The 20603-nt window shown below is 49.9% G+C and overlaps 1 protein-coding gene across 1 annotated transcript in view; it reads right to left on the bottom strand.

Annotated features, from left to right (window-relative positions):
• Positions 1-20603, bottom strand: part of LOC144224917 (uncharacterized) — a 154547-nt gene that overhangs the window by 39954 nt on the left and 93990 nt on the right. The window contains exon 3 of the mRNA XM_077756006.1: positions 7664-7846. Within this exon, the coding sequence (XP_077612132.1) occupies positions 7664-7846 (183 nt within the window). The remainder of the gene's footprint in view (positions 1-7663; positions 7847-20603) is intronic.

The following is a 20603-nucleotide window of genomic DNA, read 5'->3' on the forward strand; positions in this document are numbered from 1 at the left end:
GACTTGCTGCCTTGGTTCCTATTTTATTTAAGGCAGAGAAAGCAGTTGCCTGAAAGAGCTCTTGGCTTATTTAAGGTCCTCCAGGTTGACCCAAAGCGAGTTGGGCAAATCTCCGGCGAGAGCCAAGCCGTTGAACACAGAGCTTCAGGTCTTGCTTCAGTCGGCGCTGAGGCACCCACCCTGACATTTCTGGGAAAAAGTGCAAAAAATAATGGTGACTCCCTTCCCCCTGCGAGCCTCCCACCCCAATACTCCAATGTGCTCCTGGCAGAGGTGGTCGAGGGGACGGGAGGAGGGGGGTGTGCGGTTCACCCTCACGGTGGGGTAGAGGGGGACCCGCCTCACGGGAGCCTAGTGGATTTCTTCTTTAAAAAAAAAATTTTTTTTTTTTTTTGGTCACACAAAACCTGGTTGTGAAAGGAAAAGAAAATGCCAGCCCTGTTTGACAGACATCAGATTTATGACCATTTTTTAAAGCCTCAAGTACGTCACAAGAATTGGCCCACCCACTGCACTGCCCAATTGTAAACACGGCCGGGTGCCCGTTGCCTCTCTCTCCCTATCGAATCTGTGGTCCCTGCAGCCCCTGTTTCCCTCCCTCAGTCTCTGGTGGGTTCAAGAGATGCTTGGCTATATATGTACATACGGGGGGGGGCTACACCATGGAGCTCTCCCAGCCAACCCCCCAAGACAAACACGGCCCGGCTCACGCCTCCACCGGCGGCAGGCAGGCCTCAGAGGCTAATGAACACAGTTGGGGCTTACTGTCTGTCCTGCCCATCGACTTCTCCATCCATTTTACACCCGACAAGTCGGGAGACCATTTTCTCCCCCTTCTCTTAACGTACGAACTCAGTAAACTCTTGTCGGGCTTGGCGATAAATTTATGAATTTTGGCCTCCAGATGTGGCTGGAAATAAAAGTAAACACAGGGCGCGAACCACTGTATTTCAGGTTTGTGCCCTGGGAGGCTGAGTTTGCAAAACCAGAGCCGAGAGAGACTCATTTGCCCTTTTCAATGAGACGCCGGGAGACAGCTTTCCTCAAGGTAGGGATGCTATTCTGAGCAGGAGGGAGAGGCCAAGGTCCTGTGGAAATTTTAGGGTAAGGACTGGAATGCAGTGATTTGGCCCCTTATTCAGAGCCATTTGCAATCCGGCCCCCCACTCTGGCCCAGGGGGTCACAGCAGTGTTCTCTGATGGCTCTGCTTAGGACACAAGCCTGGTAGAGGAAAGTCTTCAGATGAGAAAGAATTTTAAAAATCTCCATCATGAGATCTGCTCTCCTGGTATCATCTATCCAGAAAGAGATAGGAAGGTGTTCAGAAAAGATGCAAAGGGATCAAGTGTAAACAGATAGGTCTGTCCATTCCAAACACAAACCAATAGGTTGCATTTGAGTTTGTGGGTCAAAAAACTACCGGGGTTTGAGGGCTTTTGAAATCTAAAGTCCCACGGACTTATCCCTAGTGAGGGGCAGGGGAAAAAATAACACGGACCTCTAAAAAACGCGATGTGTTAGAAGCTGGCATTTCTTCGGCTTTTTCTTTAGAGGGGGAAAAAAAAGAGCGAGAGAGAGAAAGAGATGGAGCGCTAGGCATAGCGTTTGACTGAAGTGGATTACCGCATGTCTTTCTGGAGTGTATTTGCTTTAGCAAAGTAATAAAACAAAAATTCATAAGGCAAAGGTTTTCTTGGTAACAATTCAGTGGAAATATTTGTGAAGTCGTGACCAACCGCACACACTGAAGATGTTCCCCCTGGAAATGGCTTGGCAGGGTGACAGCCTGGGCATGTGGCTCAACAAGGGGGCAGCGGTCACTACAATCCACCTTTGTTCGGTCCCAGAGAAGAGGCTAATAATTCATCTCCACATGTCGAGTAACATACCTACATCTGCCTGAAAACTGGATCCAGTAAGCCAGTGGGACTTGCTGCTCTGGGGGGAGGTCCTGAGCCATACACTAGGGATCTGCACAGTTTGGGTTGTACATATTCGGATTTTATATCTTGTTTTGTTTTCGAAATGGGACTTTAGGACGAACCTTGAAGGCTCCCTCCTCTGGATAAGGAGTCACAGAATCACTGAATCACATCCTCAGGAAGATGTGTGAAAGGTCAACCATCAGGTCTCCACCTCTGTACTTTGATGTAAGGGGGGCCCACGAGGCATGCCACTAGCTGGCTCAGCATACAGACCTGAAGTGTGCTTCAACATTCTTTGGGAATTAGGTGATGAGATGCAAAGACAGGAGATTGTTAGAGCGTACATAAAAAGCCGGCTTTGGGGATGGTCTTGAAAAACGAGAAGATCTGGCAACCCCATGCTCGGATTCCTACCTAAGAACAAGCAGCGAGTTGAGAAGCAGCAACCTCTTTAAGGCAGGGCGTGTGCTCTCCAGGGCGCGGTAATCTGCACTATGCCAAAGCATCAGCCTTATTCATTCCCTTGGGTTATCTCTGTGGGCTCTGAACGCATCTAAGCTTACAATTCCTGGTCAGAGATCATCTCCACTAGATGCTTCTTATTTGATCTCTTTCACTGCAATGTCAAAGATGGATACTGGTCCACCGGACCCTCCGGCCTACACAGAAATAACACAGTTTGGTAAAAAGGGGATCAAAGAGAAGAGAAGAGGTAACATCAGTGTCTGGCTCTCTTTGACTTGCTGGTACAAGCCAGTAGAACTTTTAGTGCTTTGATACTTCGAAGTCTCTAACCATGAAATGATTTGAGCAGGTGTATCTTAGATCTATGCACTACAGATGTTACTTAACAGCAGCATGGAGGGACCCAAAAAAGTATGCAACAGACACAGGTCACCTCTCTCTCTCTTCCCACTGCATCTGAGTTACTATCACACGTGGATCTCAGTATTGATGTGTTCTCAAGAGGCTTACATCTTTGTAAGGGGCTACAGTACAGTAAAAGTGTGCTTGTATAAGAACCTAGGAACCAGTTTGAAGGAGCTCTCATTGACCAAATCTGGGATAGCTTGAGCACCGAAATAATCAAGTAAAGTAGTGAATTATAAGCCAATGAATACTTAGGTATTCATGAGTCCCTGCCAAGGGTGAACAGACTCATTTATTTATTATACAAATAAACAGGGAGGTGGGTAGGCTCTTGCTAATAGTAGAATGCCAAGAACCAAATGGTAAATGTTGAGGGAACAGTGAATGTGGAAAATCATTTGCAACCAGCAAAGTGATTGGATCAGGCAAGAATGATCACTGGATGCCACTTCTAGGAGGAAATTTCGATGAGAATTTTTGCCTGACCTTAAAGTATCTCCCTAACAGACCATTTATTAGTTGCAAGAGAGAAAAAAACACAGTAATTATACATTGGAGAAGCCAGACGACACCTTCCTTACATGGGTGGGCAAAATCCACACCGGACAGATGGACACTGGGTACCTCTAGATGTGTCGTGCTGAGAAAGACACCATACCACCTCCTGAGTAGTCCAAGAACACATAGCCTCAGTCGAACCATAAGAAAACTTCGTGCACAAAATGAGGAATTTTCCATTAGCAAAATGGAGGAGGGGAGAAACTGTACTCTTCAAAAATGCCCATGTCATAAAAAACCAAAGGCTGTGCAAACATTCCAGATTAAAGGGGCCAAGAAGACACGACAACCCAATGCGACAGCTTTCTCTAGACTGCATTCATTTCTGGAGGGAAATGGTATCATAAAGGGCATTATTAGAACAACTGAGAAAACCAGACCATGGACAAAGAGTAGATGAGAGTATCACATCCGTATAAATTCATGAAGACAGTCGCTCTTCAAACGAGGATATCACTCTTCTTAGAAAATGCACACCAATGTATTTAGAGGTAAAAAGCCGATGATGAATTAACTTATCTTCGAGTGGTTAAGGAAGAAAAAAAATACAGAGAGAGATAAAGTAAATGATAAAGCAAATAGGGCAGGATGTTAACAACAGGTGAATCTGGTTAAAGGGTGGAGGAGTATCTCATACTATTCTTAGAATTCTTGAATTATTTCCACATTAGAAGTTTAAAAACGTGTGGGCGTGTGCACGTGTGTGTGTTTATGAAAGCAAGATGGCACACGAACACCCTTTTAGCACAAATCTGTGGGACAAGACACGCGGGCGGAGCAGAGGAATGAACTCCAAGGACTGGCAAAGCTGGGAAGCTTGAACGTGGGTCCCACACACAGGTAACTCTCACAGTTAAAAAGGTGGGGCTGGGGCGCCTGGGTGGCTTAGTCGGTTAAGCGTCTGACTTTCGCTTAGGTCATGATCTCACGGTTCGTGGGTTTGAGCCCCGCGTCGGGGTCTGTGCTGACTGCCAGCTCAGAGCCTGGAGCCTATTTCAGAGTCTGTGTCTCCCTATCTCTCTGAACCTCCCCTGCTCGCTCTGTCTCTCTCTCTCCTAGAAATAAATAAAAATGTTTAAAAAAAAAAAAAAAAAGGTGGGGCTTTCCACACACAGGTAACAGCAGGTGCCAAGATCAAGCAGCTGGGGCCTAAGCGTCTGCTGAGGGGGTGGGGGAAACTCTCCCCAAATGGACTGTGTACGTCCAAGGGGTATGAATTGACAGCCAGTGAGGGTCCCAGATGGGAGATCAGGGAGCTTCTGGTCAAGATAAAGTCTAGGGAAGGAACAGGAAGTAGCACATGTAAAAAGGTGCATAATGCACTAGGGAGCGGGCCAGACTGGAGAGATGGGCACTCGGCCAGGAAAGCCAGCTGGGGACCACTGCCCAAGTCGAGGCTGGCGGTCACCTGATGGCCACAAAATTACCGCCGGTGTCCCACAAGATGAAGACATGCAAAGCATTGTTAGAAGATTGACAGCATAATGCCTTACACAAACATGTAGAGTTTTTCAAATATTTAGTGGATAAAATATTAAGTCATTACTCAGTCAATAGGAGTCTGTGAAAATAGTTAATATTAATGTGGGTCTTCATGTTCAAAAGGATGAGAAGCTCTGGGGATAAGATGTCAAGTTCCCGTCCAGGATGGGGCCGTGGAGAACAGGGAGGTGGGGGAAAAGAAGAAAAGTGGATTGAAAGTGCTATACAAGTTTAGGGAACAATATTTTTAGTTTAATTATCACACATTTACTAAGATGCAGTGTGTAATGAACTCCCAGGAAGTGCAGAGAGGAACAGGACAGACATAATGACCCTTGTGTTTAAAGAGCCAACCTTGCAGGTATATATTAAATTATAGTGACCAGCTGAATACCAGCCAGCAGGTAAATAGGTAACAAAACTTCACACTGATGTCCAGACAAATTATTGTAGCCCAATGGGAAAGAAACCTAGGGCAGAGCCCAGCCTGGGGGTAAAAGTAATGAACTTGAAGAGATGGGTGTAAAATGGGATACACAGAGCTGACATATGAAGACATTCCAAGGTCAAAGATGCAAGTTTCAGAGCTTTTTTAAAAAATTTTTATGAGGGGTGTGGCTAAAACCGTGGCAGCAGATTGGACTCTAGAAAATAAATGTAGGGCTGAAGCTCATCTCCAGTGAGCAGAGGTGAGATGGGGGGAGCCCGTGGGGGGTCAGTGTTGAACAGGACTAAGAAAGGCAACGAGAAGGACTCGCACACGGAAGGACTAAGAAAAGGCAACTAGATCTGAAGTGGTTTGGAGGGAACCACACGGAAGAGTGGAAGAGCTGGAGTGAGATTTCCAAGGGGAAGGGATGGGTGAGCTGTTAAACTCAGAGAGGATTCACAGAAATCTTTACTTCTCTGTGTAAGGAAGGGAAAAAATTCAGCGGCATGGTCCAAGAACATTTTTAAGTTCAGAAAGGCCCTTGGACATGTTTGCGGAGCTGGTGAGAGAGACAGAATTAATGGCCTGAAAAGGGTCAAGGTGAGGAGGAGGCATGAACACACCTGAGAGGCAGTGCTTCTGAGTTCTCTTGTCCGTATTTGTGATTTGGAAAAGGAAGGGGTTAAGTGGGATAAGGGGAAAGAAGCAGAGAAGTTGGGGGCGGGGGGGGGGGGGGGNCCCGGCCATGTGCCTTGATAGGGGTAGTTTTCTCCCAGTGGGAGCCCTCTCCCCTGTCTTCCTCCCAATCTGCCTGCATATCATTTACCTGGTTTAGTTAGAAACCATGGAAACAAGAAGCATGAAGAAACCCTGAAATGCGAGGAGGCCACCGTGCCTCATGGGGCCGTACTTCTGTTTTCTGGGGAACGGGATCCTTCAGCAACAAAGAGTGAGATGTCACACAGGGCCGCTGCCGACCGTCCCACAGCCGGATTTGACCTTTACGGGACAAACGAGCTGGCGGCAGCTGTGGACCGGGCACAACCGAAGCCCAGGCTCCCAACATTGGCCCAGCTCTGGGCACTCTGTGCTCGGCGCATCCTTCCCTCCCCCCCTCCACCCCCCCCATTGCCAGCACACTCCCAGCTTCCCAGGATCAATCATCCCAGCCCTGCTCTCCTGCGTGGTCCTTTTTCGCATCCTACAAGTAACAGGTGCTCGACTTCATCGGAAGATGCAGGAGGGGGGCGCCCGAGTGGCTCAGTCGGTTAAGCATCCGACTTCGGCTCAGGTCATGATCTTTCGGTCTGTGAGTTCAAGCCCAATGTCGGGCTCTGTGCTGTCAGCTCAGAGCCTGGAGCCTGCTTCAGATTCTGTGTCTCCCTCTCTCTGCCCCCTCCCCCACTCATGCTCTGTCTCTCTCTGTCTCAAAAATGAATAAATGTTAAAAAATTTAAAAAAAAAGATGCAGGAAAAACCTGATCTAGACTCTGCTGCTGCTCTGGGGTCTTAGCAAGTAGCCATTTGCTCTGCATCCTTTTCCCCATTCATACTCAGCACTTCGAAACCCCCAAATCCTAAGTCCTATGTTGAAACCCTAAGCGCCAGAGTCGTGGTATTGGGAGACAGGGCCTTACGGACACACTCAGATTGTGAAGGTGGAGGCCCCACGACAGCACTAGTGCCTTTTCAAGAAGAGACGTGAGAGAGTTTGCTTTCTTCACCGTCCGCCCCCCAAGCCCCCGTGATGAGAGAAGGCAATGAGAAGGCGGCCATCTCTAAGCCATGAAGAGAGCCTTCACCCACAGCCTGACCATACTAGCGCTCGGATCTCAGACTTCCAGCCTCCAGAACCCTACAGAATCAATGTCATTTTGGGCCACCCAGTCTACAGAGATTTTGTTACAGCAGCCCAAGCGAATACAAAAGGTAAAGCCTTTAGACCAACACATGACTCTGAGCCAAAGACGTCCGCCCTTCCATCCCCAAGATTTAAAGCAACCTATAATGTCGGAAGCCTTATGCCAGCCACACGAGGGGCCTCGGGGCCACAAAAAGTTCACTCGGCTCAAACCTGGTAACTTGACCAATGTCGACAAAGTCACTCTCACTCTCCAGCCCTGACTCGGCGTACATTTTCTAGATTTGTTCAGTCCTGTGCATGGGATCCCGTGTACCTCTGACTGGACTGTCACCCCAGGGGACAGGAGACTCAGAAACCCTGGGCTGTCCATGGGCAGGCTCACGTGTCTCTTAAATACTCGGGATTTTTCCTCCCTCCCTCCCTCCCTCCCTTCCTTGCTTCCTTTCCCCTTGGGAAATAGGATGAAACAGCTGCCATTGCCCTTAGCTTCTGCCTTTCAAGCTGGCCCCTCCTGGTTCTCCCTGACACCTCACCTTGGCTCCCCTCCCGGCCAGGTCGGGGAGTGTCTGGATCAGAGGAAATACCCCAGCGGCCACAGGCACCCAGGGCCTGCGTGCACCACGGTGGTCCTTGCTGAAGCGGTCACGGCCCGCGGCCAGACCCCCTCGGTCCTCCCCGCTCGGGCTCTGCCAGCCACAGACGTCTTCAAACAGAGGCTGTGAAAAGAAGCATTGCTTTGAATCTGCCCCTACCACCGTCCTGGGAAACAGGGTCTACAAGGAAAATATTTTCTTAAAGTAACTCCCTGGTTTGGGGGTTTTACCTGCCATAGGGGAATTATTATTACTATTATTACTTTTTTTTTTTTTTTTTTTAAAAAAAAGCATTTAGCGGCCCCTGTAAGAGCAGCTGACAGAGAGGAGGGGAAAAGAAATCTCTCTCTCTCTCTCTCTCTCTCTCTCTCTCTCTCCAGACCCGCCTGAATTTGAGGTTTGGCTCAAACATTAGGACAGGGCTGGCCAAGAGAAAGGTGTGGCTCGCTGAAGGACATGTCCAGGAGGCCAGCAACAGTAAACCTGAATCCCGGCTCTAACCTCACCTAACTCCCAGGCTGGACCGCCGGTGACTCACTTCATCTCCCTTGTGGGACTCCTGACCTCACTGGGGAGCTGGGAGATTAGCTCATGTTTATAAAACGCTTTGAAGATGAAAAAGCCCGTGCCTAAACGGGGCTATTATTATTATAACTACCTGTGAAAAAAAGAGAAAAAAGAATGGGAATCCGTGTCTAATGATCAGTTCGTAGCACCCGTGGAGCCAGAGGTACAGAGAGCAGACCCTTGTGGACAATTACTCTGCGCGGCTTATACTTATGTCCACGGCACTGAGAGAGTAGTTCCCAAAGTCTGTGATGGGAAACATCGCAGGGGTGCCCAGCACACAGTACAACGTAGCATCAAATCACGAGGAAGGAAGCAACTCCCTTCCCTTTCTCTTTGAATCCTCCTGATTGCGTTTAAGGAGAGAGAGGCTCAGTTCCATGCAGGCAGGTCTGTGACATCGCTCCTCTGTGCTCGTTTCCTTTCGTTGTAAAGAGAAAGATAATCGCAAGGCCAGAGGCTTGGCAGACGAGGGCATCTCCCTGGAATGCGCCAACATGGTTTGGGTTTCAGTGTGCTCCTTCTTTTTACATTTACTTTGTATGGGAAGCGGCAATGGGTTCACTAAATTCCATTTTAAAACCATATTTTCTTCGGGGCGCCTGGGTGGCTCAGTTGGTTAAGCGTCCGGCTTTGGCTCAGGTCATGATCTCTCAGTTCATGGGTTCGAGCCCCGTGTCAGGCTCTGCGCTAACAGCGCAGAGCCTGGAGCCTACTTCAGATTCTGTATCTCCTTCTCTCTTTGAACCTCCCCTGCTTATGCTGTCACTCTCTCTCTCCCAGAAATAAAACATTAAAAAAAAATTTTTTTAATAAAATAAAATCATGTTTCTTTAAATAAGAGTTTATCAACTTCAGCCATGGGAATTGGGGGGGCTGGTTATAATTCTTTGTGGTGGGGGGCTGTCTTGTGCATTGTGGGATATTTAACAGCAGCCTTGACCTTGTCTATACATTAGATGCCAGTAGCATTGCCGGGCCCAAGTGACAACAGCCAAAAATATCTCTAGACACTGTCTGATGTCTCCCAGGGCAGGATGGGGGTGCACCCCAACCCCCAATTTGAGAATCACTGTTTTTAATTCAATTCACTTTAAACAACAACAATGACAACAACAACAGATTTTAACAGTAAAGACTGAACTAAAATGGCCCCAGTAAGGGAAAATCTTAACAGACTAGCAGCTGACTGATGGACAGGAGATTCAACCATTTCTGGAAGGCACAAACAAGAATGTTTGGAAGTCATTTTCATTCCGGGCCGTTCCCAGGGGTCATGCCTCACTTATCAGATCTCCAGAACTCAGTGGACACCTGCTTGTCATGACTGGCCTAACCACCTAGAAGCCAGAGAAAGGACGGGACCAGGGCAGTCACTGGGAAACGTGGGTGGAGCCCATTCAGAAATGTTTTAAGGTCGCAGACGGGCCTTACGAGGTGAAACTGTGGCCCAGGACGAAAGGGTCTTGGGCCCGGGGACAGATTCAGTCTGGAGTAAAACAGGCCTAGAGCGTAAGGCCTCCCAGCACTAATCATTTTCTTCAACATGGCACCGTGCACAGCACCACCCAGGAAAAAGAAGGTATCACTGTCCTAATACAACATAGGGCAAAGAAAGGGCTTGTAAGTAGGCTGCTCCCAAAGGCTAAAGGTCAGCGGCAGCACAGCTCTAAACGTGAAGTAATGAAACCCACATGGCAGCCGCCCGGTAGGCATGACGGACGCCTACTCCGTCACCACCGATGGCCCGGCGCCCACCAGGCCCAGGCCATGAGCAGCTGCCATCGGGGGCTCCTCGGCGCGGCCACCTCTGGGCTTTCCAGGGGATGCTTTCCTTCCATGCCTCTCTCTCATGTGTGGCCCTGCCTTCCTTGAGTCTCACCTGTTTGTCCCCAGATCACAAAGAGGTTAAATGGCCCAACTTCCTGGTTCATGCAAAGTTGAGGCTCTCTGACAATTACACGGACACCAGAAAAAAACAAAAACAAAAACAGTCTAATTGTGAAAATTTGGTGTCAGCTCGGCCCACAACGCTTCTGTGTGTCAGGGACTGGCAGCAGACATCTGACACAAAGACGAAGGCAGCTCACAGAGGAGGAGGTTCTTTGAACCATCAGCCGGAAGGAGCTGAGGGAACCACAGGGCTGTGTGTTGTCACAGCCAACGAGCCCGGTCTCCCTGGGCTTCACCTCAGCATGGCAGGAGGAGTCCCTGGAACACGATGTTCCCGAGCATTCCTGGGGACAGCCTGGGGAAGCAGCTTTTCCTCGTCCCACTGGCAGATAAGAAACCTGAAGGCCATGCACCCAGGTGACCTACTCTGCAATGTGGAGAATCAAACCAATGTAGGCTAGTGACTGGTATTAACACGGCCACTTACGATGGTTATACCATCAATGGGCTGCCCTATCAATTGATGAATCAATAACTCACTTAGCCTCTCCCAGGAAAGCCCAGAGCTAGTCCTCCAAGGACCAGGCGGACACATAGCCATGATCTGATCTCCGAGAATCCTGAATCTTAGGGAGCACAGAGAGAGCACACAGAATAGGCCCCACCGTTTCTAGGAAGTTTGTAGTCCAGATTGGAAGATGTTGACGGAAGGTGAGAAAGAGATTTATTTTTTTTAGTTTTTAGTTTTTTTTAAAGTAGGCTCCGTGCCCAACGTGGGGTTTAAACTCATGACCCTTGAGATCAAGAGTCATGTGCTCTATTGCCTGCACCAGCCAGGTGTCCTGAGAATTCGATTTTTTAAATTTTTTTTTTTAATTTATTTCTGAGATAGAGACAGACAGACAGACAGCGTGAGCAGGGGAGGGTCAGAGAGAGAGGGAGACATAGAATCTGAAACAGGCTCCAGGCTCTGAGCTGTCAGCACAGAACCCGACACGGGGCTCGAACTCACGAACCATGAGATCGTGACCTGAGCCGAAGTTGGATGCTTAGCTGACTGAGCTACCCAGGCGCCCTGAGAATTCAATTTTTAAAACCTCTGTACTATGGATAAGTTATAAGGCTAAGGTTAAGAACACCACCCTCTCCCACCCCCAAAATTTATGAGCCCATCCTCATTTCCCAAGGGCTTGCAAGATACGGTCCCTTTTGATCATGTATACAAATCCCTGAGAATGAACCCGGGGGTGGGGGTGAGGGGGGGAGAGTTATCATTGTCCTTAAACTGAGTCCAAATGAGCCACATTTGCCCCTGAAAGAATCCACAGCCCTGGTGACAGGGTGTCTGACAGAATGAGGCAGGTTTTATCATGTGATTAAAATCTCTGGTCCGCAGTTTTGTTCCCTTGCTCATCCGGATATAAAAAACATCGATGCTCCTGCAATCTCTCACAGGTAAATCCAGTGACACGGCAGGGATGCTTATTGAAAAGTTGCGTCTTAGGGTCCCTGGGTGGCTCAGTCAGTTGAACGTCCAACTTCGGCTCAGGTCATGGTCTCTCTGTTCGTGGGTTCTGTTGAGCCCCGCGTCGGGCTCTGTGTTGACAGCTCAGAGCCTGGAGCCTGCTTCAGAGTCTGTGTCTCCCTCTCTCTCTGACCCTCCGCTGCTCACACGGTCTCTCTCTCACTCTCACAAACAAATAAAAAGATTTTAAGAAAAAGAAAAAAGAAAAGTTGTGTCTTGTGCCAAAGAGTTGGGGACAACTTAGGTGTCCGTCACGAAGACAGCAGACACAAAGAGCAGTGCATGCACTCTGCTCCTGCCTAGATAGATTAGAAGCCGTAGAACTCTGTCTGTCAAAGGCCGGATACTCCTTAATCCCGAAGAAACAGTGAGGAAAGAGCCACAGACGATATATCCACAGGGAGGTGTGGCTGGGTCCCAATAAAACCCTATTTACCAAAACAAGTGGCTGTCGGTTTTGGCCCGAGGGCCGTCATCTGCTGACCACTGGCCTAGAACATTCTTTCCCCAGATACCTGCCTGATCTCAGTTCAGAGGTTATCTCCTGAAGAAACCTTCTCTGGCCCCACTCCACGATCCCTGTCTTCACCCTCTCCCTTTATCCCTCTCTTATTTTTTTCATAACATTTCTGACTTCCGGTTCTGTTTGTTTATCCGTTAACAGTCTGTTTTCCCTCAGGGATGCCAAGATTTGTTTTGTTTTCTGTTTTGTTTGTGATCAGTGCCTGGCACTTAGTAGGCGCTCAGCGACTGCCTGTTGGGTGAGGGCAAGAGCGACTGCCCCATCCATCAGCCCACGTCACGCAACAATGCACGTGTCTCATACTTTAGGACCAGGGAACACTTCAAGGTCAGCCAGGTTAGCAGACCACCTCCCTGCCCCGAGGGAGGCTACATGCTAAATCACCCTGCACAGATCTCTCTCTCTCTTTTTTTTTCTCTTGGGAGAATCTCCAGAGAAATCAGACAGTGAAACACTCCCGGGTAGCAACCCCAGGTCACTGCTCTGTGCCACCAATGAGAAGGTCCCAGGAGCCAACAGCATTTTCTCTTGGAACCTGCCAACCCCTTCGGAACATTCCACGCAGGGCTCTGAGAGGCAGAAGAGGGGGGGAAAGAGCAACTCGCGATGGCTCACCCTCACATCCGCCAGAGGCCGGCTTCACTGCTGTTGTCCAGGAAATGGAACAAGCACATTTTCTCGGCCCAGAATGAAGCCCACCTCTCCCCATGTACCTAGTGCGGGTCCTTGCTTCCTAACCTCCCAGCCGGTTTCTCAAGTGCTGCCGTAGTGAAACCTGCCTCCCCAAACCTCGAGGCTTCTCGAGGAGTCAAAACCTCTACCGTCGAACGGCCTCAGAGACTGCAGAGCAGATTATAATCCCCGGCCTCCCTCTCCGCCTCGTGACTCACAGCCGGCTAATCCCCACTGGCAGATTACTGATCGGCCTTTCTCTTTCTCCCAAGGGCAGAGGGGGACCAGACAGGACGGGCCGCCGCAGAAAGAAACCCCACCCCACCTAATCCATGAAGGGACCCGACTGAAGCTTTTCCCTAAAACCGCGATCGGACGGAACTTCGATCCGTGGCTGTTCCCTGACCCTGAGCGTCTCGTCTTTTCTACTTCCCCGTCCCCTGGATGTGACCTGAAGGAGCCCCAGGCAGCCTCAGGTGCCTCGCCACTCGGTCTCATTGGAAGAGTCTGCGGTCACACTTTCTGTCCAACCGGTTCTGTCCCTTATTTTTGTTTCAGGAAGGATTATTGCCATGGCGACGTCCAGGTGACAGAGGCAGGAGGGGAAGGGACCCACCTGTAGTCAACCCTACTTGCTTCGAGCATGTCAGAAAGCAGCAGCCGTGGGAAGGGAAAACCCTGAGCCGTGTTCCGTACCTGTCTCAAGATAGAATACACTAGAAAGCGGCTGAGCCGTGGCCGCCAGGCAGCTCTCTGCGAAGGAGGCGAGGTCAGTCCGGCACTCCCAGAGGCGGTGCACATCGCCCCGTCCGAGGTTGGCCGGGTGCAAGTTTTCATGTTCAGGACAGGTGTGGCAGGAAGGAAAGAGAAAAGCAGAGTATGTGATTGGGGGGGGGTAGGGGGAAGTAAAAAGGGAAAGTGGTTTTCAAACATGATTCAGAGGGTCGCCAAGGCCCGCGGGCCTCCTGTCCGCATGGTGCTGGTCGGTTCTGTGTTTGCTGTGCCCGCAGCATGGCCTTCTATCTGCAGCTCTAACGAGAACAGGTGGGGCAAGCAAAAGCGAACCCAGTTCCTGGGTATTATTAGCTCAGCATCCGCAAAGGTCCTCTCCGCCTCTGAGGCACTGGAAAGCCGCTAGAGCTACGCCCGCTCACAAAGAACACAAGGAAATGCAGAACTCACTGGAATGTTCCCCATCTGTGCTAGGACGAATCTCCAGAGGGACCCACAGACAGGCTCATGAAATAATGAGTTTATGAGTTTGTAGCTGCTGCTTATTATTTTTAGAGAACTTTGTTTTGTTTTTATTTTTGAGAGAGAGAGAGAGAGAGAACACAAGCAGGGGAGGGGCAGAGGGAGAGAGAGAGAGGAAGACACAGAATCCCAAAGCAGTCTCCAGGCTCTGAGCTGTCAGTGCAGAGCCTGATGTTGGGGCTTGAACCACAAACTGTGAGATTATGACCTGAGCCGAAGTTGGATGCTCAACCGACCGAGCCACCCAGGTGCCCCCTGTGCTTTGTTTTATTTTGTTTATTTATTTTTTAATGTTTTATTTATTTCTGAGAGAGAGAGAGGCAGGGTAAGCAGGCGAGGGGCAGAGAGAGAGGGAGACACAGACTCTGAAACAGGCTCCAGGCTCTGAGCTGTCAGCACAGAGCCCAACACAAGGCTCGAACCCACGAACCGTGTGATCATGACCTGACTGAAGTCAGACGCTTAACTGACCAAGCCACCCAGGCGCCCCTGTTTTGTTTTAAATAAGTATTGGGCACCAGTGTGTGCCACAAGCCAGCTACACAGCAAACTTTGCGGCTGCAGTGGGCTTCCCCAACAAAATCACGTCCCCAGTTCCAATGCCACGCCACTGACCATCACTGGAGCCCCACCTCAGCTCCCTGGTTTTTTCATTTAACTGTTAAGAAGGCATAGACTAGATCTGTCCCTTCGTGGTTCTGTTATCTGGAAAGGACATTATATTTTATAGGTTTCCATATTCTTGCTACCCAAGAAGGCAGGGACAGTCCAGGGGCTTTTCAACAGGAGAGCCTCACAGGTGAAGAGAATGAAGATTTTATAGACATAGGAAAGAACGCTTTAATTAAGCAATGATAGGTAACGGTGCACAGGGAAAGGCTCTATGGTATCTGCTAGTTTGATTGCTAGCTCGGTGTGTTTATCAGGTTTGTAAGAAAAAGTGAAGTGGTGTGAGGCTGCTGTGAGCTCCCTCCCTGTCCTTGTCAGCTATCACTTGATCTTAGCCAAAAGGCCGAGAAGCGATTGTCTCTGTCAACTATCAAGGCAGTAAGAAGGTCTAACGGGCCCATTTATGTGGGAAAAGTCGCCAGAGCTCTAAGGCTGGGAGACAGTAAGCAGACTGCACATGGCTGGCCTTGCCCTTCTGAAATCAATTAAAGGTGGCCAGCCCCTCTAACCACACGATTTGAGTGTGCATGCCAAATGAGGAGACGTCGCGGTCAAACAAGCAATGTTTCGTGCAAATCATGGGTTTGGAGCAGGGTTTTGTGGAGGGAGAGTCTTTGCGGAAAATGCTGGAATGGCTACGGACGGGTGGGCGGGGCTGTCCATCCGACCCACCACCTCCCCATGACCGTGCAGATGAGGGTTCTCACCACCCTCGACGGATACACAGTCAGGAGCTAATAATGAGGTCCCAGAAAGGACAAGATGCATCCTTTAAAACACGCACACACACATATACTCAGGAGGGTTCAGAGCCTCATCTCTTTTGCCCGGGCTCTTTCACGCGGAGGATCTGGGTATAACCCATGGGAAAAAGCTCCTCCGAGGCCACACGTGGCTGATACCCTCCTCCCAGTCTCCCAGACGCTGGCTCCCTTGGGAATATGAGAGCACAGAGCCACTGGGGTGATTCATACGCCGAGCGTTCAGCCCGGACACCCATGGATCTGCAGCTTCCATGACTCAGCTTCCCCTGAGCCCCTCCCCTGGTCCCAGTCAGGGCCGCTGGCTGCCGTTCCAGGCCGGCCACCGTGCAGGGATGGGCACCTGCCTCGGGCAGCCTCTGCCCCTTCCTGCCTGGTCTCCTCCATCAGACCGGGGAACTTCGCAACAGGAGACACTCTCTTCTGGGACTGGCACTTCATTCTCCTGGCTTGTATTTTTGCAACAGTAACTACACTTAGCTGTTGAACTGGGTACAGGACAGCACAGAGGACCTCAGCACTGCACCGCATGTATGTTCTTGATACAAATCTGACACTCTGCAAAGGGCAGTCTTCTAGTAAGGGTCACAATGCTCTCCGATGAGCTGTGAAATGACATTATACCTTCCAATCATAATTTTTGGAAAACAGCTCATGTGAGTTTCCTGATAGTTGGGTAATTTGCTAATACCTNGGTTGCTACCTGAAACTGTGCTCCCCAAGCTGCAAGTCTAAGATCCCAAATAAATGCTTCAGTTCTAGTTCAGTTCTGCCTCTTCTCTTGGTCGATAAGACTCGAGCGCACACAACGGGTCCCAGGAAGAGTGGGGGATGGGCGTCACTGTGGGCTCAGAGGAAAAGGCAAGAAAACAACAGTTGAAAAATTCGAAGCTCAGGTCCAAGGTCATCATATTTTAATTTTTTTTTTATACTTTTTTCAAATGTCTATTTATTTTAAGAGAGAAAAAGAGCGATTGGGGGAGGAGCAGAGAGAGAGAGGGAGAAAGAATCCCAAGCAGGCTCCACGCTGTCAGTACAGAGGCCAGCGATGGGCTCAAACTCACAAACCTCGAGATTATGACCTGAGCCGAGATCAAGAGTCGGACGCTTAACTGACTGAGTCACCCAGGTGCCCCGAGGGTCACCATTTTAAAATCACCAACGAGGGGTGCCTAGGCGGCTGAGTCAGTTAAACGGGTGACTCTGGCTCAGGTCATGATCTCACGGTTCATGAGTTCGAGCCCCGCATCGGGCTCTGTGCTGACAGCTCAGAGCCGGGAGCCTGCTTCGGATTCTGTGTCTCCCTCGCTCTCTGCCCCTCCCCCACTCACACTCTGCCTCTCTCAAAAATAAACATTAAAAAATACATTAATCAAAATCACCAATCACACTCTACTCAGCTTACTCTTCTCAGCCACAGTCTCTAAGCTTTGCCTCTTCTGTGATTTGTGATTTTGTACATTCAGGGTCCCGGCTGCCATAAATCCTTTCAAGGACAAGGTGGAATGAGTGGACCCCACTTGTAAAAGGAGGAGGGGTGGGGGGATAGATACATTGATCNCTGAAGGGAACTTTAGAACATACAATTCTGCCAATACTTGGCAGTCCACTATCCTGAAACTCCGAGCTTATTTCAGAGAACATGTCATAAATAATCACTATAGGATTTCCAAAACTCTGACCCTGTTTCCTCTTCTCTTAGCTTGACATAGCAAAGCTTTATCTCCTTTGCTGATTGTTACTGGGCTTTGCTCCAACGTCCACGAAGCCCTATAATTGTTGTTCTGCGTGCCCGCACCTACCCTGCCTGTTTAAATAATCAGGAATCTAGAACCAGGACTGGCAAACTTCCTGCAAAGGGCCAGACAGTAAATATTTCCAGCTTTGTGGGCTGTATGGTCTCCATGACAACTCAATTCTGCCTTGGTGGTAACAAAGGAGGCACTGGGAAAGTGCAAACGAATGGGCACGGCAGAGTGCCAATAAAACTTTATTTACAGACACTGAAACGTAGATTTCCTATCATCTGCACGTGGCAGAAAACATTACTTTTTAAAAAAACTTTTAATGTGAAAATGATTCTTAGCTCACGACGTGCACAAAAACAGGCAGCAGGTGGGTTTGAGCCCTTGGAAAAGGAAACCCTCGGTGAATTCTTGCTTTTGAAAAAAAAAAATAATGATAGTAATAGCTAACATTTATTGAACACTGATTAAACAGAAGGACTCGACAAAAAAAACCTGCTTTTTGTTCTCACGGGTGTTAACACCCAAGGTAGGTAAATATCATCCCTGTTTAGGAGACGGGGAAACTGAGGCTTAGAAGAAGACAATTAATGTGGCAAGTTCATGGAGCAAGGGTATTCACCAAAGAAAGCTGACTCCAGGGGCGCCTGGGTGGTTCAGTCGGCAAAGGCTCTGACTCTTGATTTTCGCTCAGGTCATGATCTCACAGTTTCACGGGTTCAAACCCCATGTCGGACTCTGTGCTGACAACGCAGACCCCGCTTGGGATTCTCCCTGTCTCTCTCTGCCCGTCTTCCACTTGCAGTCTCTCTCAAAAATAAATAATAAGTTTTTTAAAACTTACAAAAAAAAAACAACCTGGTTCCAGACAGAGACGAGGAGGCACTGGTAAGGCATCCTTAACCAACAGAATATATTAAGGAGGATGTGAGGAGAGGAGGTTCAAGAAGCCATCTGCCTGGGGCTGAGTTCAGAAAAGCCTTCCGTCAGAGCGGGCACGGAGTGGGGGACACCCATCTCCTCCCTGCACCAATGCCTTCTCAAACATTCTCCCAAGTGAAACAGAGCTTGAAGGGACACCTAAGAATCATCAAGCACTGGGGTGAGGGAGGAGGCTGGAACATTTTAAAAACTAAGTGCCCCCTTGTTCAGCCGGCCACAGAGAAGTGCAGGGAAGGGACCGAATACAGGGCCATGAGCCTATCTCTGCTCATCATTCTCAGCGCTGGTGCATGAATCGGCTCACCGGCCCTGGAGGTTCCCCCCCGGGATCCCCAGAGTGGTGGCTGCCCCCCACACAACTCCCGACAAGAAGCCTCTGCCTTTTCCAGACGCTCTGGTCTCCTAAGTATTCCTTGGTGCCGCCTTCGCCCCAACCCAGCCTGCCTGCTGCCAGTCCACCTTCCCAGCTAGATGCAAAACACCCTCTGCGCTCAGCCTCCCTCTGCGGCCGCCCAGAGAGAATTCCATTCAAAAGGGGGTGGGAGCCAGGAAGAGAGCTGGGTGGCTGCTTGCAGCTCCTTTCAGAGCTCTGTCTGATTTCCTCTCCATCCCGGGCACACCAAGGCACATGTGAGTGCAAGAGCACACTCCTTGGCTGCCTGTGATGCCACCACACCCGGTGGAAAGCCACGGATCCTGGATATAAACCGACCAGCTCGGCTGGAGCAGAGCTCAGTCCTGCAGACACGCACCCGGGTTTCCTAATCCTCAGGACTTTAAGGAAAAGGAGGCCCGACGCGCGGGGCGCTCCGGCAGGCCGATGGGGAGGGAGGCAAGCTTCTCATTATGTAAAACACTTGGCTCCTTCCTCTTTCTCTGCATCCTGCTAGCAATTTTGTATCCGGTTTGGGAATTCCAGGAACATCTGTGATTGTCTTTGGCCCAACCACACATGTGCAAGCTGAAGGGCTCAGTCATGTTCCTACCTGCCCGTGCCCTGTCATTAGCCGTGAACTGTGCAGTGAAACATACCAAACCCTGGCCAGCAACCACACCTGTGCGATCCCACCTCCCTGCCCCGTCCCGCTCAGACCCAAAGCACAAAGACCAAGTCCCCCTTTCCTGCAGTGAGAAACTCAGAGGCCCCGGAGGGCTTGTTTTGAACAGCCAAAGTCCTCTGACCAACCAGTCGGCACATTTTTAACACAGTTCCCCGCCCCTCCTTTGGCCTCTGCTGGCATGTTAGAGTTTGTGTGGCAAGGTCAGGGCAGGCCAGGTGGAAACAGGTGAGGTGCGACCTAGTTCAAGAATCTCACAAGAGGCACTGGCTCGGCTGAGTTGTATTTCAGGCAACACCGATGGCCGCTGTAACATCAGAGAGTGAGTCTTTGGGACAGGGATCCCCCCAAATGCAAGATCGCAGGGGTCAGCTACCCCTTCTTCCTCTTTGGGCCCCAAATCTGTAAAATGGGGTAGAAACAGTGCCTCCCATCATTTAATGAACTAAGTAAGCAGGGCATGTAATGCGTTTAGAAGAGGCCGTGACCCCTAGTGCACATGCAACCAGTAGTTGTGAATATTTATTATTCTTTCCAGTCCCCGTCCCCACCATGGAGCCCTGCTCTGCCCCCACCACCCTGCACACGCGTGGCTTTCTCCTGTGTCCCCAGTGGTTCTTCAGCCTCCAGCCATCTTACCGCCGCCGTCTCTTCTAGCATTCCACCCTCACGTCTCCGCTCCTTCATGTACCCGCCCTCCCACCATGGGCCTGTCCCAAGTGACCTCTTCCGTAGGTGCAGATGCACACCCGCAGTCTCCCCAGTGTCCCCGGCCCCGCTCCACCCCCGCATGATCTCTGTGTTCGCGTGCTTATCTGTCACCATTGGTCATTCGCTAGGCTCCAAAAGGAATGAAACTGTATGCATGGAGGAACCCAGTCAGTGTTTAAACAAAGCAGTAGCTTGGGCCTCTCTTCCTACCTCTGAATTCCCGTCTCCGAGTGGCGAGATAGGCGACTCCCCACGCACATCACGGCAGGTCCAGAAACTCAGAATCCCTCCTGCGTTCTCTACATCAGCTTCCTCATTACATCCAGATCTTAACACACGGGTGATACCCAATAAATGCAAAGTAAACCACTCACCCATCAGCTTAGGGTTGGGCTGACATTTTAGACATCACCTTGGATGTATCCCTCTCCCCCGCAAGCCTTCAGTCCCCACAGTGTCAGTTTTACCCCCTCCCCCAGTGTCACCTGCTGTAGTGCCCCGTTTTCTATCACCGCTGATGCTGTTACTAGTTCCACAGTCCAGTGACTGCCTCCTGGCTC

Source organism: Crocuta crocuta, unplaced genomic scaffold (genome assembly GCF_008692635.1).
Source record: "Crocuta crocuta isolate KB4526 unplaced genomic scaffold, BGI_CrCroc_1.0 scaffold50, whole genome shotgun sequence".
Classification (NCBI taxonomy): domain Eukaryota; kingdom Metazoa; phylum Chordata; class Mammalia; order Carnivora; family Hyaenidae; genus Crocuta; species Crocuta crocuta.